The sequence below is a fragment of the Hermetia illucens genome, chromosome 6 (genome assembly GCF_905115235.1).
Source record: "Hermetia illucens chromosome 6, iHerIll2.2.curated.20191125, whole genome shotgun sequence".
NCBI lineage: Eukaryota > Metazoa > Arthropoda > Insecta > Diptera > Stratiomyidae > Hermetia > Hermetia illucens.
Window position 1 is genome coordinate 18,551,208 of NC_051854.1, and position 17,251 is coordinate 18,568,458.

Consider the following 17,251-nt stretch of genomic DNA (forward strand, 5'->3'; position numbering starts at 1 on the left):
TGGATAAAAGCCCTGGTGGAAAAACAGCAGTAAACAAGTTGGAAAACCGGAAGCTCAATGCCTCAGACAAAAAAGATTTTGTGTTTCCCTATGGTAGGAACGATGATTGCATAACAGTCTCGTGTGGATATAGTTAAAAATTCAATTGCATTTTATTCTGGAGAGAGCCATATACATAGATAATTTGACCTGGAAAGCAATGTATTGATAATAGTTAGCCTCATATGCTTGACACTAGGAGTTCGACCATATTAACAAATGTGAACAACAGTAGATACAAGCAATTCGGAATACCAGAAGATTTTTTTGTTTATCTTGTGTGAACAATTTTCTATGCAGCTTTTTCCACTCGAACATAGGTAAAAACTCAAAATATTCTTTGATATGTCCAACACCACCGTTGATATGAGTTTACTTCATATAGTAATGACATCATACGCGCCTTAGATTGTAATAAATTCACGTGAAAGGCGAAATTTTGACCTTCTAAAACTTTCTTAATAATAGTTGAATTTCTTTCAAACTTTTCAAAATTGTGTATTATATTACTACTTATATTGATAGGCTTTGTACTTCTAGGATAAACTTGAGGGGCGTTTTCGAGTAAATTTTTTCTTTATTTGAGAGGGATCAAGTACTTAGGCGTAATGACTAACCAGAGGCTGACTTTCAAATCACATGTGCAGTGTCCAGCAACGAAGACATTATAATACCAGAGCATTAATTGCGAGAATGTTAACCGTCGACTTCTGATTTCGAAGGTGATTAGTTCGATCAAATTATATGCAGCCCCCATGTGGGCTGATCCACTGGAAAATACAATAAATAAGAGAAAAATTGGGGCTGCTTTTCGCATAAGTGCAATCTGAGTATGTGTTTAGGGAACAATTTTCGATGAAGTACCCTCGATTGATATTCTGGCGAGAGAAGGGCAACATCTTTTTAATCGAATGGCGGGAGAGATGGGAAGAGTCAGAAAAAGACCGCTGGACCCACAGAATCATATAGAATATTCGGAAATAGATCGAGCGACCACACGGCTAAGTAGGTTTTGACCTAAGACAGTTTTTGAGCCGACACGGAAGTTACCGAGTATACTTGTATCGATTTGCGCATGACGATTCGCCGTATTGCCTAAAATATCCCAATATTACGCAAGAAGCTGAACACATTTTATTTCACTGCCCGAGATTAGTAGCTCAGAAGACTTCATTGGAAGCTAAAACTCGGGAGCACTTTAAAGCCGAAAACATCATGCATTATATGTTGAAGTCGAAGGTGATATGAACTGAAGTCGAAAAGGTAATAGCAGCCATTCATAAAAAACTGCGGCAGGAAGAAATCAGTCGAAAGAATGAACGACAGAGGAGTGTAATTAAAATTACTTTTCTATTGTTACATAATGTAAATTAAAGACTATAATTGTAAATTATTTTTAATTTTATTAATTTGATTCAACTGACATTATTTAAATTTATTAGTCAGGAACCAAAGATCCGGAATCCGCACAGGCCAAGATGGTTTGGGTATTTTTCGGGAGTCGCTGCAACTACAGCAACTTCAGAAGCTCAACCCCGACTTTATCCCCGCCCAATTGCTTCATCTCAAGCAGCAGTTGGCTTTAGGAGCGGTTGCCTAAGGTGAGCTCCGTCAGCAACTGCGCCACTGCGGCCACGGGGGTGCGGAGGCGATGGAGGCACCCTGTTATCAAATGACATCTGGCAAACTATACGGATTACTTGGAAAAAAAACGAAGAGTCGTCCAAGGCCCTTAACGAGCGAAAAAAGCAAAAACTTAATCACGACCGAAGCGGAACTTACACCCGGAGCGGAACCACTCGAACCCCAATGCTAACGACAGACGAAACCACAAGCACCAACAAAACGTCAGAAGCGACGTGTCCTGCGACTTAACGTTTCTTACTTTTACCAAAAAAATAAAAACTAAGTGAATATTAAGAATAAAAGTAAATATAAAATTTGCTACTCAGGCTACTGCAGGCTTTAGCGAAATAGGCATAATCTGATGTTATGATTTTGAATCGTTTAATATTCTCCCGAAATTCCAGGTTACGACGATTTGCTGACTGTCACACAAGCACCACAGCACAGTCGATGTTGTTGATGGTTGAATGCTCGTTTTTTTCGTAAGTAATCCGTATAGTTTCGCAGATGTCGTTTGATAACAGTGCGGCAAACGCCTCCGGCACCTCCGCACGGCGACGTAACCCGGAGTTCTGGTTTCGACAATTGGAGGCGCACTTCACGCACGCAAGTATCACTGCTGACGCCATGCACTTTATTCACGCGCTCGTCGGCCTGGATCGTCGATTGGATTTGTCGCCCACGTTTCAGAGGAGTGTTCCTACTCGAAATTAAAGGGTACCCTCATCAAGCGACTGCCAGTAAGTGAGCCAGCAAAGCTGAATCCGCGGCTCCCTGAGCCAACTGCTGCGTGAGATGAAGCAGTTGGGCCGGGATAAGGTCGGAGTTGAGCTTCTGAAGTCGCTGTGGTTGCAGCGATTCCTGGAGACTACCCAGGTCACCTTGGCCTATGCGAACTCCGGATCTTTGGAGGTTATCGATTATTTCAAATGCCTGGAGGCCTCTGTAGACGACGCAATCAGGCATGAGTCTTTGATCTTGGATCCAGGCAAATAGGCATTAAGGTTCGCTCGATGTTGAGCGGCTTTGGGCAAGAAACGACGGTAGAAGTTGACAATGTCCAAAAACCACCGCAGATTCTTGACCATTTTAGGCTATGGAAAGTTTATGGTGGCCTGAACCTTGTCTGGATTCGGTTGGATTTCCTCAAAGGAAATCATGCGGCCTAAAAACTTCACCTGCTGTTAAAGGAATTTGCACTTTTCAACGTTAAGCAGACCGGCCTCAAAGAGACGTTCAAAAATGCAATCGAGATGTTCCAAATGCTTAGACTTTGAAGAAGAGGCGATCACAACTTCATTCAAATACACGAAACAAAAGATAAGGTTTCGCAGGACAAAAACCATCCGGGTGAACTCGAAGAGTCCGAAAAGTATGCATATTGCCATTTTCGGAATATCTTTCTTAGCTATAGGAATTTGATGGTACACCTTGACTAAGTCCAAGTTCGTGAAAACACGGCTGTTAGCGAAGTTGTGCGCAAAGTCGCGAACGACTGGTAAGGGATAGCGGTCTGGAAAGGTGGGAGCATTCAGACGTCTATAATCGCCACATAGTCTCCATTCGCCGTTGGACTTTCTCCCAATTCAAGGTCATGTCATGTTGGTAAAATCCGTAAGCTTCTCTTTATGCCTCTTTAAGTCTTACCAAAAACGTCGAACTACACTCAATTGTGATTCGAATTAAGCTCGTCAGTGATAAAAACATCTAAAGATTCAAAATCTTAAATATTCTTCAGGGACAAAAATTGCCACTTGTATACTTTGACGATAACCGTGCAAGAGGTGACCTATTCTTTGCACTTGTGCATCTGTTAAAGTCACCGTAGTAATTGGTCATGTCATGCTAAGAGTGGTTGCTTTCGTTAAATTTTCAGGAAAGTCACCTCTCATCTTACATCTTTGAAGCAGGGATTTGGGTGATGGCTAAGCAGTAGCTATTATAAAACATTTCAATAGCATCCTCTTTGAGTTTCGTTTTCTTTGTAACTCAAGAAGTTGAGAATGGCAATCGTATATGAAGTATAATTATCTCATGTGCAATTTTTGGTAAGTACAATTAATTAACAAGTCGTTTCATGTCACGAATTCAATGTAAAAGCAGTCAAAAAAGTTATCAAAATTAAAAAGTATTTTATTTTTCTTATTTACAGTTTACATATTACAATAATTATTGACAAATTCGCTACATTTTAAATAAGTTACCCTATCTTCGGTTTCATAATAATTTACATGTGGATACAAAACTCTTTTTACCTAAGGAAAATTAATGAAATGTTCTCCATTCAGACGACCTTGATCTCTGTAAGATTGTTCCACACGTCTTTCATCTTCTTGGCCATCTATGCCAACACCAATCCGTTCAATGAATTTTTCAGCCCGATACCCATGTGTCTGAAAAGTGAAAATCCGATTGGAATTATAAATAAGTATTCAAATCAATGAGAGGTTAAATAAGAAGATTATGTCTTACACTAAACCCAGAGGAGTGATATCATTAGATTATTCAATGACGGTGATATTAAACGATTGCAAAATTTCACCTTCATTTGGTAATTCCTATTATCATACCTGTTCTTAGGGTTATATTAATTTTGAATAATAAGGAGTGGAATTTTTTAGCTTGAGTCCGTAATAGTTTCCAATCTCTATGGACGTACAATCTGCCTCCTTATCGTCTCGTGTTGTGTCGTGATTGGTTTGTCACTTTTAATTGCCTGTTAAGAGGAGACCAGCTTCAAATGGGAATTTCTTCCTTTAAGAAGGTATATTTTGAGAACCACTCATAAACACTCGAAAATTTTTCGTCAACAATAAAAATGTTACCCGACATTATTCCGATGAAGGTCGTAAGAAGAGCCCTCCCACTACGGGACGTGTAGCGACTCCAATTTATATTTGAAGCCAAAAAGCTTTTTATTATACATTACTAACTTATTTGCTAAGAATATGAATCCCAATGAGTGTAAAAATAATAAAAATCAAAAATTTTGGAGTTGTTAAAAACAAAATTGAATTTTTATCTTTTATATTAAAAATAGTAATAAAATATCATATCATCCCAAATGTCGTTTCAGGTTCTTGGCAATTTTACTAAGAATTATACCTCAAAATTTCATAATGATCGGTTCATTACTTTTTGAGTTAAAATTCCACCAAATGCAAAAAAAAAAATCACTTTGAGAAAAACATTAAAAATTGTTTTTTTTTTAATCGCCGTCCAGATAGGAAAAGACTTATCACTCGTAATTACACAGTTGCAATAAATCCAAATGCACTGGTAGAAGGGACTGATGCCAAGCTGTGTAAATATGCCACTTACATTGCGCTACAAAATTACGCAAGAGCATAAAGGGACTACATCCTGGGTGCTCGAGCCTGAGCCTGTACCCGATATGCGCCCGGTTCCACGCTCATAAAATCTGAAGAAACACGAATTTTCCTTTGGAATTTTTGCAGGATATTCTGGAAAACCAGATAACCGATCTATGTAATACAAAAAGCCAATTCTTAAAACCTGTGGTTTACCCCTACAAAGTTGATAATCACAGGCTCATATGCCATTTGGAAATCATGAGAAAAATGCGGTAGTGAGTAATTGATCACAGATTGCTTTTCTTTATTGAGTCTCTGGGAAGTTTATCACACTGACAATTTGGCTTTCGTCAGTCAGTCAGATAAACCATTGACATCAGCAAATTGGTCCTTGACTTGGTCGAAAATGTGCTATACTGAGCGGGTAATGCCTGCAGTTATTAGGTAGTGATTATCCTGCATGTGCAAAATGTATTAAATTTGAGCCTTCGTTACATCTCTGGCGTTTATAATGTATGCAATATAATTTGATTGACAGAAATACCACTTTAAAAGTGTGTTTTACCTTCAGTAGTATCTCAGACGATGCTACATATGTAGATTACTGGTACAAAAGTTTACTGATCAAATAACGTAGTATTTTTAGTTCTCCCTTAGCCTGATTTTTGTGTTCATTTGAAGCATTGAGAACGCTGCTAGCTCCAAAATGACCTAACCACTAGCAACAATAAATATTAAATTGTAAGTGCAACTAAACTCGTAGGATAATCAGTTAATAGCACTTCAGAAACTTATAAAGTACTCTGTATAAAAAATAATATATATACTCTCGTAAGAAAGGAAAACAAAGGGTCCTTTTTAAATATTTTGGACTTCTGATTGCTCTTAAATCTGATGGCAAAGGAACACCGGGTTTGAAGGCAGAGTACCTTTTTGTGGTGTCATCGAGCATCAGTTATATGTGAGCGAAAACTTTGATCCATTCCAAGTTCATTGGTGATCCCTCTATGCTTTTTGTAGGACCTGACTCTTAAGGTTGGACTTGTTGTATCCAGGCGGACAAATAGGGAGAATTAGGTAGGCTTCGATTCCAGCAATAATAGAGGAAGGACTTAGATCCTCTCATAAATTGCCATCATAGTAAACTATTCCTCCTTTGGAGGCAGTCATCTTCCTCTCCAACACGATGTCAATCTTGGGGATCATCTTTCTTCTCTCCTCTCACGTCAGTTATTGATCATAATCCTAACACTTAGAGCTTTATTCAGCTTGTCGTCTTTACTATTTGTTATTTCTCTATACATCTTACACTATATCTTGTGAGGCTATGTTGTAATTATTAGTGCATAAGATATGCATTGTAAGCCATCTCAAGAACAGAGTAACAGGAAGTACACCATTGTTGTTCCATTGTAATATACTGTAGGGTCGGAGGAGGCCAACTTCAAAGAGCTCCTAAGTAAATATTACAATTTTCTCCACAACACAAAGGTCAAACCGAAAGCATATATTCATCAGGAAAAGTCTGCACGCCTTTCTGTACCGGAACCCGAGTTTCAGGGACCTAACTATGGTCAAACTAGACCAGGGTCGAGTAGAAAACGTTTATATATTTTCGGTTCGGCTCCATAAATTGTCTATCATAGCAGCGAGGAAGGCCAACCTGCTGATAGACTACGACTTCAATGCGAGATATAGGAGTGAGCCTCTCTTTGACAATATTATTGACAAAAACCTATCGGTGGGTAACAGAGGCAACCAACCTTGAATTTATTCCGCTTCGAGGAGGTCCTTGATATCATCTTACTAACCGACAATGGGAGAACTAGAGACTGTCGGACTAGATATTGTTCTCAGATCACAGATGGATACTTTTAGGTCTAAATCTTGTTGTAGACGTCTTCTACTCTTTCAGAGACCCCAGGATGATAAAAAAAAATTGTCACCTTGTTGGAATGAAGAGCTGTGTAACCTCACGAAATTAACTAAGGAGGTTTTCAACATCTGCTACAGGCATATATACTAGCCCTACAAAGTCTGCTTGTTTCGAAACCGTTGCAGAGTTGTGAGGCCAAGCGGGTTGAGGTCAATGGAGAATATTGTAATGTTCGCGGTTCAAGTAACATGGATTGGTTCCAAGAAAATGTGAATAGGAAAAATGGAATTCTCTATCTGTAGCTTGTGTGTGACGGTTTTATTTTTTTAGGCGGGAAATCCAAGAGCAAGCTATGCTCTATCTAATGAGAATTAACATTTTTGCTACCTCCCAGTAAAGTAATACTTGCTTTAAATTCATAGTTCGACGGACCCAAATAACACGTAAATTCCGCTAGATCATAAGGATAGGTTTTTTCTACTTTTCCTCCAGCCTTTGTCCTGTTCGGAAGCGGGATCGGGTTGTCTTGATCGGTTGGGCTATTTTGCTCGGTCATAGGCCTGATTCAAGAGCCTTTCAAATCACCATCTAATGCATTAAGCCCGCGATGTTTGAGCCGGCGTTTTGGTCATTTCACATATACTTTTATGTTCAAAACAATCTTGAGTGAGTTCTTATCAGCGCGAATTATATGTCCACATCAAAGACGCTTGTTTCTCGATTTTTTCACGATTGCTACAACCCCATATCGATCGCGGATATTCTTATTTCGGATGTGATCATCACCTGTTATGCCACTGGTAAAATAAAATATCTTCGTTTTCACTATCATTTAGGACCATAGAGGACGACAGGGTAGACAACACTACGGTAAATTTGGATTTGAAACCTTTGTTAATACTTCGATCAAACAATGTCAGTTGTGAAACTCCTTCATAGAGCAGGATATACTGCGCTGAACTTTGGAAACTCCGTGTGATAATGTCCATAACAAGAACAAAAAAGAGAGGCGGGAAGACACCCTTTAATGCACACCGACAGAGGAGAAGTTTCAATATACCGACCACACTTCAACCTTCACTCTTCGGATCGTAGAAGAGCAACCAACACACAAGTTACTGCGTGTAAAAGTGTGGATGCCTCTCACGGAATTTCTCCATGAGTAACCGCGCATGATATATTGCGTTAGTAGCGTTTCAGTTCTTGGCAATCCCTCTTGGCTCAAGGTATCGCGGATACGGTTGCCTGCTGGAATGTCTTTCTTTTTCCATGTTTGCAGTCAGATGGTGTTCTACCCTTCTCAATAACCTGTTTGAAAAAATCACTGAGTCACACTGCTTTCCAGCGGTTAAGATTCTGTTCTTTTCCCCGATTTCATTCCTTTGATTGCTTCCTCAACTTCAGTAGCGCAGGCAGGTGGAAGTGTGCCAAATGCCGGCAGTGTTTGTGGAAGCGGAGGATCAACAAATTCTTCCGTTGAAATACGGTCTAAATATTCATGCAATTTGTCACTGCGCATTTGTCGGTCGGTGAGCGAAGAATTGGAAATGCTTTTGCAGTCAGTAACGGTGATAAAAAGCCAGCGTTTTATGAGGATATAGTCGATTTACGCTTTTCTGCTCCCACCATAAAAAGCAGGAAGATGAGGCAATCGTTTAATGAACCATATACAAGGTCATAAATGTCCGCAGATCGACTATATGTTCGCCACCCTCAGTGCGTGCTTCAAACCTTTTCCCCCATGGTACCTATGGTCGTCTGCCTTTTTACCCAGATGTCCATAAAGATCGCCCGCAATAACGATGTAGTCATCGGCAGACATGCTACAGGTTCTTTTGACAAGCAGTTGGCAGAAGGCATCATTTTTGGCTTGAGGTCGATCTGTCTGTGGTTCGTATTTGGTGAAGAAATCAATCATAATAGTGAGCTTGATTAACCGGTCATAAAATCGCTCGTCTCCCTTAATGACATCGCGGAAATTTCTGCAAAAAAATCTTCAAAGTATTTGCAGTTTTCGAAATCCATCCCATTTTTTTCACAGCTCATAATCGGACGGGGTTTCAATCCATCAGACGCTGCCTCACCTGTGCCCTGGGGTATGAGTAGGTGATTATGCAAGGAATTTTTTGCATATTGTTTTTATTTTATTACTTACAACAATGAAATCAGTGCTTTTATCTTCAATCGTGTTTTTCCCAAAACTACTTTTTCCAAATTTGCTGCAGTTCTAACTCGATAACATACTGCCCGACCGACTTTGTTTTTTAGGCATATTTGGTTTATCTTTCTCTATACAATGAGGCATATTTGGTTTATCTTTCTCTATACAATGAGGCATATTTGGTTTATCTTTCTCTATACAATGACCTTCCCGTATTTTGATTGAATGAAAAATATACTTTTGCCATGTTAAACTTCATCTTTTTGGGCAAAATTCTAAATTTTATTTTACAACTCCGTAATTTTGCCAATTTTTTTTCACATTTGTGGATCATTGTTCAGACAACACCATATAGTTTAATGAACTCTTTTATTTTTAGATTTCGCGCACTGTGAAAGTCACAAACATTCCAGCAGTGGGTAACCTTTTTTGGAGGCTCTTGTGATCGTGGATAGTTTATGGGGGTCCAATATTTTCCTTTAGAAATTTCCCCATGCGTGTATTTATCCAAAAATATACCCTCAAAGCAGTCGATCCTTTAGTTTTTTTTTTAATCCCGAAAACCACTTTTTTTAAAGCAAATACACTAGTTGAGTCCTTTAAGTTGAAGGGACTACTTGATGAATCAATAATAATATATAAGTCAGAAAGAGGTGTGTTTTCGAATACTTTCATGTACGTATGTACATCTGCATAACAAATTAGAAAGAATTCACAATTTTCTGCCCAACTACTACCTCAAGGTAGTGAAATTTGCTGACGGGTGTAGTCATCTCCTAACAATAGTTTTCCCGTCAAAAGTCAGAAGCATAAACGATTTTCAGATAATCTGGCAATAATCAGATTCGCCTAATACCAAGATAATACTTGTCGCATTCATTCCAAATAATTTCCACCCGTAACCTTTTCGTTTGTCCCCGAAATATGAAAAATTATAATAAAGGTCAAGGTGTATATTAACTTTAAGCGTAAACTCAATTTCTTGCAATCGTGTTTATTACTGCCGTGAAAGATACTTAGGTTTTTGCGCTGCCATTGAAGCTTGAGTTCGCTCACAGATAAAACAATTTTGGATAATTGAGAAAAAAATAGTGAATGATTGTGGATTTTTTTGTACGTCAAGGACGGCGAAATGGAATTCAGATAGCCAAAAATAATCAACACCAAAGGTGATTGAACTGACGGATAGAAAAAAAGAATTGAAGAGCAAAGAAAGATTGATTGAGTCATATGATTTGCGGGCTTAGATGATAAGATATTCAAGGTTAAGATGAATTAAGGTTTTGCAATTAGGAGAAATTACATATTATGAAAATTGATTTTTACCAATTGTATTGTAATAGACCAAAACGAATTAATTAATTGGAACCACCGAATCCGAAAAGCCGAAATACAGAGTTTTGGATAATCAGTACAGATATGTATGCCATGAGCATTATTGTAAAATTTATGTTGTAAAATATTTGCATTATCCGTAATGTAAACGCCAAACGCAATATGACCTTCAAGTTGAAATTTGGATACAGAAACATCTAATTGTTCATGATGAATCTTCGGTTTTCGCAATTAGAGACAACGTGTCAGAGGAAATGTTAGTTTGTTATGTTAGCATGTTAGCATGTAATCTTTTGACAATGTTAAATATATTTGCACTTTTTAAGACATCAAATTTTATGTAGCAGTTGCTTACCTCATAAAATAATTGTCTTCGTTTTTTAGCTACTTCCGGATCAAAGTCATATTCTGACTTCTGGTGTATGACGGGGTTACCGGCGACATTTTCTTGAAGTAGATTTTTGATTATGCCGAATGGTCCTTGAGCAGTTACTTTTGTTGAAGTTAATATGCTAATAATCAGAATTGCCTGTAGAAATACGAAATATCCAGTTGCTTAAAAAATGGTAGGTGTGTATTCAGTTAAGTTGTAGTTTTTTCCGAATATATTTTTATCCTTATTGGTTAATTTTACCTTTTTTTATTTTAGTTCAATTTAAAACCATTTGAAATATTCCTCAACAATGCAAAATTAGACCGCTGTCACTACCAAACTGCAGGATTTCTCATAAAAATGTGCAGTAAGACAATATTTTTCGCCCCTTACATGAGGATGGATGATTCTGTAGCCTACATAACGACGAAATCTCTAAGCGATACCATGATCGTCAGGTTGTGGATAAAATCCGGCTCAATAGATTACGGTGGGCGGCTCACTTAATCCGTATGGATGAGGATGATTCAGCCCGAAAAGTCTATAAAGGCAGTATCTATGGTAGAAAAAGAAGACGAGGCAGACCCTGCCTGAGATGCACCGATGGCGTAGGTCAGGACCCCAGACAGTTTTTAGGAATATCGAATTGGTGGACCTCGGCACAAAACCGGGATGTCTGGAGTTGCTTATTAAGGCAGGCCTAGACCGGATACCGGTTGTTGCGCCGTTGATGATGATGATGATAGGGACTTGCCTCTGAAGTATTAGGAGTTCGTATTCTACTAAACGTTTCCTAAATCCGACTTCGTTCACAATCATATTCAGATATGCTAGTGAAGGGATGTGATTTCAGTGTCATGTGCTGATGACCTGATATCCTCAAATGAGGAGGACAATCGCGAAACAAACGAATCTTGAAACTACTAACTAATAAAACCAGCGACTCGAGCGAGCCCGCGGAACCGAACTGTCATGGCTCCATAGTTGCGATAGGAGGATGTAAATCGTATAGTTTATTTTTATTGAGGTCTTAGGTATCTATGAGGCACGATCTACGGCGCTTTTGCCTACCCTTTACTATTATTTAGGGGCATTTTTGCATATTGCGGGCAGAAGATGCCAAGGAAGGAAAAAGAAAGTTCGGTTCCGTTTATGTAGCTTGATTAGTTATTCTCTTTATCATTATCAAAGGAGTAATGCATGATTTTCGGCACAGAAGCAAGCTGATTTGTTCTTCCGTGCTAAGGCCATACTTTCATCACCTCACAGGATCTTATTAACAGCATACCGCAGCTCTATAATTTGTCAATATTGACTATGTTATTTTCATGCATAAATAACAGGATTTTGGTAGTTAGTGGAGTTCCATGCTTCCTAGGTTGCTTTTCCACAAGCATTTTTTCTACATAAGGAATACTCCAGAAATTGGGAAGCATAGCAGAGTTTAGTTGGAAGGCCATTGCTGGCTCACCAAATCTCATGAGTAACTTAGGATACAATGGGCAAGCTTGATCGCAAAAGGCAAATGGTATCTGCACCTGTGAAAGAGATGGGACAAAATAAGAATATGAAGTCAGTTCTGAAGATATAAGTCAGAAGGAAGAGGCCAAATGAGAAGAGGCAATATATGCCAACGTTCACCGAAAGGTTAGGACAGATTCAGAGTTCGTCTACATGGAAGGAGAAATCGGCTGCATTAAGGAACCTTATAATAAAATTTGAGAAGTCCGAACATTTAACCGAACACAAGAAGGTAAGCCAAATAAAACAGGAAGCGGATGTAAGATCATATAGCCAGGAGGTTATTATGAAATGCAAGGTTCACAAAGAAAGAGAGCCGGAGTCAATAATAAAAATGGATGACATATAGACCGGAAAAAAATTCTTTTGTATTTTAATAAAAATCTTCATTATTACCCTTCCTTTCAGCCAAGCAAGCATGTAAACGAGTAATTCAATTTTGGATACATTGCTTCTAGGGAATTTTCTTCTGGTTTCGACTGGACCGCTCTTCACTAGATTGTGGGACAGTTTCGGCATCATATTTTTTATGCGTTTGATGAATGTAGGTTTATTAATTACTTTGGCAAGCATCTCTTTTGGTTACTCTTTTCTCGGTGTTTTTTTCCAAAAATGAATGAATTCCACATTCAGTGGCATTTGCTAACATTCAGATCAGTTTGTTAACCGAGCACCAACGGACCAGCGTATCAAGTTTAGACTGGTAAAGAGCACAGTCCAGCGGGGACGAAACAGAAGCAAATCACTTAAGGTCGTCACCGTACAGCAAACACGGACAGGTGAGGATGGAGGCCTTCCCGATTAAATTATTTGAAATGATTAAGACTTTCTATTCTCCTATTTATCAGTCTGTCAAATACCGTCTTCTTGCTAGCACTGATGAAGGGAGCAAGTGGTTCCAAAAATATCGGTTTTGTAATACCAATAAATAACACTAGCGAATAGAAAATAGCAAGTCTTAATTATTTCAAACGGAGGAGACGTAAAAACAGAGAAGGTCACTAGATAGTTCTTGAAATGAGCAAGGTCGTTGTCATTCTAAGAAGCTCAAAACTTCTTTCGCAATATATGTTTCAGGCGGATGTTATTAAGGCTCTTCGTAATGAACCGGTACGAACGCAGAGAAGTAGGAGATGAAGGGACATAACAGGAGAGCAGATCGGTCAGGATATTGTAAAAGGTGCTAAGAGCTTGATCACACGTTGAGGTGCATAATATGTGATCCCAGTCCGCTGATGCTAAGGCTAAATTGAGACCATCAAAGTTGGCTTTGCGGAAGCTGACCTTTGTATATTTACGAGCAGTTTTAGAATTTGAACAGGGGAGCTCTGCTTCAAATTTAATTCGGGAGTGGTGAGCGTAAATTTTGTTACACGGAAATATGAAAGGAAATAAAGTGAAATGGCTTTGGGAGATTGGAGAGGAAGAGATCGCAAGTGCGGCTTAATAAGTTTTTGGTGGTGTTGAAATTCAGAGTGTAAAAGTATACAGTAGAAGGGAAAAGTGGGAGAGGTTGTTGGAAGGAATTGGAAGGCTAGAATGATTTGGCCAGTTGACCATGAGAAGATTAAAAGCCCCACAGAGAGGGAATTTGACAGTAGGGAGTTTCGATAAACTGTTAAACAATTCTTCGTACAGGTGAAATGGCAAGCACAGAGGACGTATATATAAGATACAAAAATAGAGTTTGTAATCTTGTAAAAGAAACTGAGGTGGGGCTAAATCAGGTAAATCACAAAGAGAGCAATCTACAGAACAAAATACTACTCAATGTTGCGATGATGCACATTTTCCTGCAGTGAAATAGTAAACCACCATAAACCTAACTTCGGCTGCCATTGAACCGAACAATGTAACTTATTCAGAAGAAAAGAGCAAATCTATAAACACCATAAAGAATCCTCAAGTTAGTTGCTCAGTGAAGTAAGCGAAACTCTTGAAAGGACTCTTCTCAAAAGGAAACATAAGTATTTGGTGGGTCTTTGGAGGTTTATGATAGGGTCACCCAAGAACCTACTATTACATGTAGTCACTTTGTCACCATGCTTTAGCAAAGGAAGGATCGTGACTGCCATAAGAACCTTGGAAAATAGTAGTCGTACCTACAGTAATCAGAATTACAGAAAATTTTCAGTAAGATCTGGGAGAGCAAAACTTTGGGCTCAGAAAGTAAACCTATTAGGTAAAAGATCTCGACCAAGAAGTTTTGCCGAAAGAAAGTTTTGCTACATTATTTGTAGCGAATGCTACACTATTTGTTAAGATGAAAACTGGTATTTTAATGGGCAGTATCGAAAAGATCGTCGCGAAATTTTTGCCTTTTAATCTGGACGTTGCTCGATATTCATCTTGCCAGCCCTTTTTAATTTTATCCTGCACCACCCATAGTACATCCTCAGCTGTAAAGGATGAAACCATGGACCTTCCACTGATTAGGGCTGCCTTTGCTGCTAAGTGCGCCATCTTATTCAACCTAGTTTCACTTTTAGCTGGGTACAACAGTATTTTGATCACCTCGAAGTTGGAATTCGCTACTGCATCAATTATTTCCTAGAAGAGTGCCGGCATTTACGGCTCTCTCAGGTTCCGCTTTATGATTGTACCATAGCTTTCAGGGATCGTTATTGTTCTGCTTTAGAAGGGACTGATGTCCTAAAATTTTACATGCAATGACTCTGGACTTATCTCTGCTCACTGGTAGTTTCAAAGTGTTACATTTGTTTACAAAAGGTTAACCTGTTTTTGATGTAGCCCTTTCATCTGATCATCTTCTGTACCCATAGAAAGGATGATAAAGTCATCTGTGTATTGATAGATGTCAGTTGAGTCTTTGAGTTTGGAGTGAAGCGAAGTTGTGTACATGTTGAAAAATAATGGGCTTAAAACACTTCCTTGGGGTAGGCCATTGTCTACCGAGCACGACTATTCATCCAGCTTCAGCTTTCTGTACTCCAGAAAGCGCAGAGTCCGAGAGTATATGTCAGATGGCACGCTCTTCTCCCTCATAGTTTCGGCAAAAAGGAGTAGGTCCACTCTTACGTACGCTTTGGTGATGTCAACAGAAACCAATCCTTCAACAGTATGATAACGCCAAAGATAACCTTGGTTGTAATTGCGAAGTATTTTGAAGATGTCGGGTTGTTTTCAGATGCAGAAAAATTCGCGAAGTAGAAAACAAAAGAAATGAAATTTTCATTCACGTTGAGAATTATATCCTCAATTTTTAGGTTAGCCAATATGTGGAAGTGATGAAGGTGCAACGGTAAATTTTTTGTAGTTGTAGTATGCTCGGTATAGAAAATCCAGCAATAGGGATAATATAAGGGGCCGCGCAATTTTCACCCCGGGCCCGGATTTTCTCTTTACAGCCCTGCATGTGATGCACTATTATAGACAGTAAGTATATGCGAAGTGCTGATTGGAAATATCTGATTTGATCTTGGCTGAGTACGGTAAGTCTAAAGAACTCAATGAGGATCTAACAATAAGCCTGTTTGAGTAACACTTATATGATGGTCTCTCGGGCTAGCAGAAAGCATAGACTAGCGGTTGAAATATAAAACTTGTGAATATACGTTTAGGTGAATTAAATTAAAATTCATACAAATTTTTGGTAAATTTTTTGTACTGTCCGTCTCGTCAGGTAGATAAGAAGTAACATTCGATCTTCGGCTTCCCAGTGGTTGTTACCTGCGTACTATTTTATCCCAGCATAGAGAAATGCTTACTTGCTTGCAAATTTTACTTAAAAATGGTTATTTTACTATATCTCTATCAGTATCTTTACTCTCATTTATTTTCACAGTAACCAACGTAGCAATCAAGTTACTATTGAAATAGCTACCCATTTTCATAGCAAGTTCTTGCATAGGTGACTAATAAAGCGTGATTCGGCATCGCTGAAGTATTATTGCGGTTGCACTCCCTACAAAAATTGCAAACCAGTTCAATGAATCAAACGTGCTCAGAGACCGGCAAATCCAAAACTGGCCCATTTAGTTGTAATACTTAATGGAATAGTTTCGGCTATGCTCCTGGGCTATTATTTGCTCATGAAATATTCAAATGGTTTTTTCAATGTTAAATACTAAGCTATTATAAAAATACGCAAAGACGACTATTATTTGATTGCAACATTATTCGTGTATATTACTAGTTTCCGTAATAACGTGATCAAACGCAGTTTTACTCTATATATGTATGTATAAGATTCGCCATTGGCACTATACGCATTAGCTTTAAATAAGTTTATGCGATCATTAAAAAACGGTTTTTATTATGATTAATTAGGAAATAATCCTGTTCATAACCACAACTGTAATGTTATTATGTTTATAATTGTTTAGATAGAAAAGATTTTTCTAATTAATTCATTTTATAAGAAAATATCTTAACATCATGTTATTGAACTTAAGTTATAAAAGATTGAGTTTTTAATATCAGGAACACTATTTATAAATTGCATTCATACCGCAATCAGTGCAACACTTTTGCTTCCCATGATTGAGTATCACTTATGCACTTTTCTTAGACTTAAAACACTTATCGCTTGGTTTCCGACAGCACACAAACACTAGGTCCAAATCTAAGTACGCGAACGTAGAAACTATAAGTGTAAGCTTCGGAAAATGCAGAAAACTAGTTCAATTCGAAGTTTTCACGATCGCGTAATTTTCAAGCAGTCGAACCGAAGAATGATGGATACCGCGACTGCAATTACGCAGCATGGCAAAGAAGTCGACAACCATGATCCCACCAACTCACGCAGCCAACGGTGGCTTGAACAGGTACGAGTATCTGCATTTCCAGATTTTACCACAATTTCAATCTTGTATTAAATTGGGCAACCATAACTCCACTAGTCACCTTGAAGCTTTTCCTTTCATTCCGCGTGTTTTTCTTTTTATCTTTCTTTCTCCTACTGCAATTTGGTGGATATGGTGATTTAGTTTTTGTACGGGCAGGTATTCATGACCAAAATCATGAAAACATGTCTTTTTAGCGTC

At 38.4% G+C, this 17,251-nt stretch overlaps 1 protein-coding gene across 1 annotated transcript; it reads right to left on the reverse strand.

Moving 5' to 3' along the window:
- Positions 1-3,782: 3,782 nt before the first annotated feature.
- On the reverse strand, positions 3,783-17,037 carry LOC119659546. Its single transcript, XM_038067696.1, has 3 exons — positions 16,717-17,037; positions 10,707-10,880; positions 3,783-4,058 (listed from the first exon to the last, which is right to left on the reverse strand). Exons 1-3 carry the CDS (start codon positions 16,744-16,746, stop codon positions 3,921-3,923), a joined length of 342 nt encoding a protein of 113 aa, XP_037923624.1. The 5' UTR covers positions 16,747-17,037; the 3' UTR covers positions 3,783-3,920.
- Between the last annotated feature and the right edge of the window lie 214 nt (positions 17,038-17,251).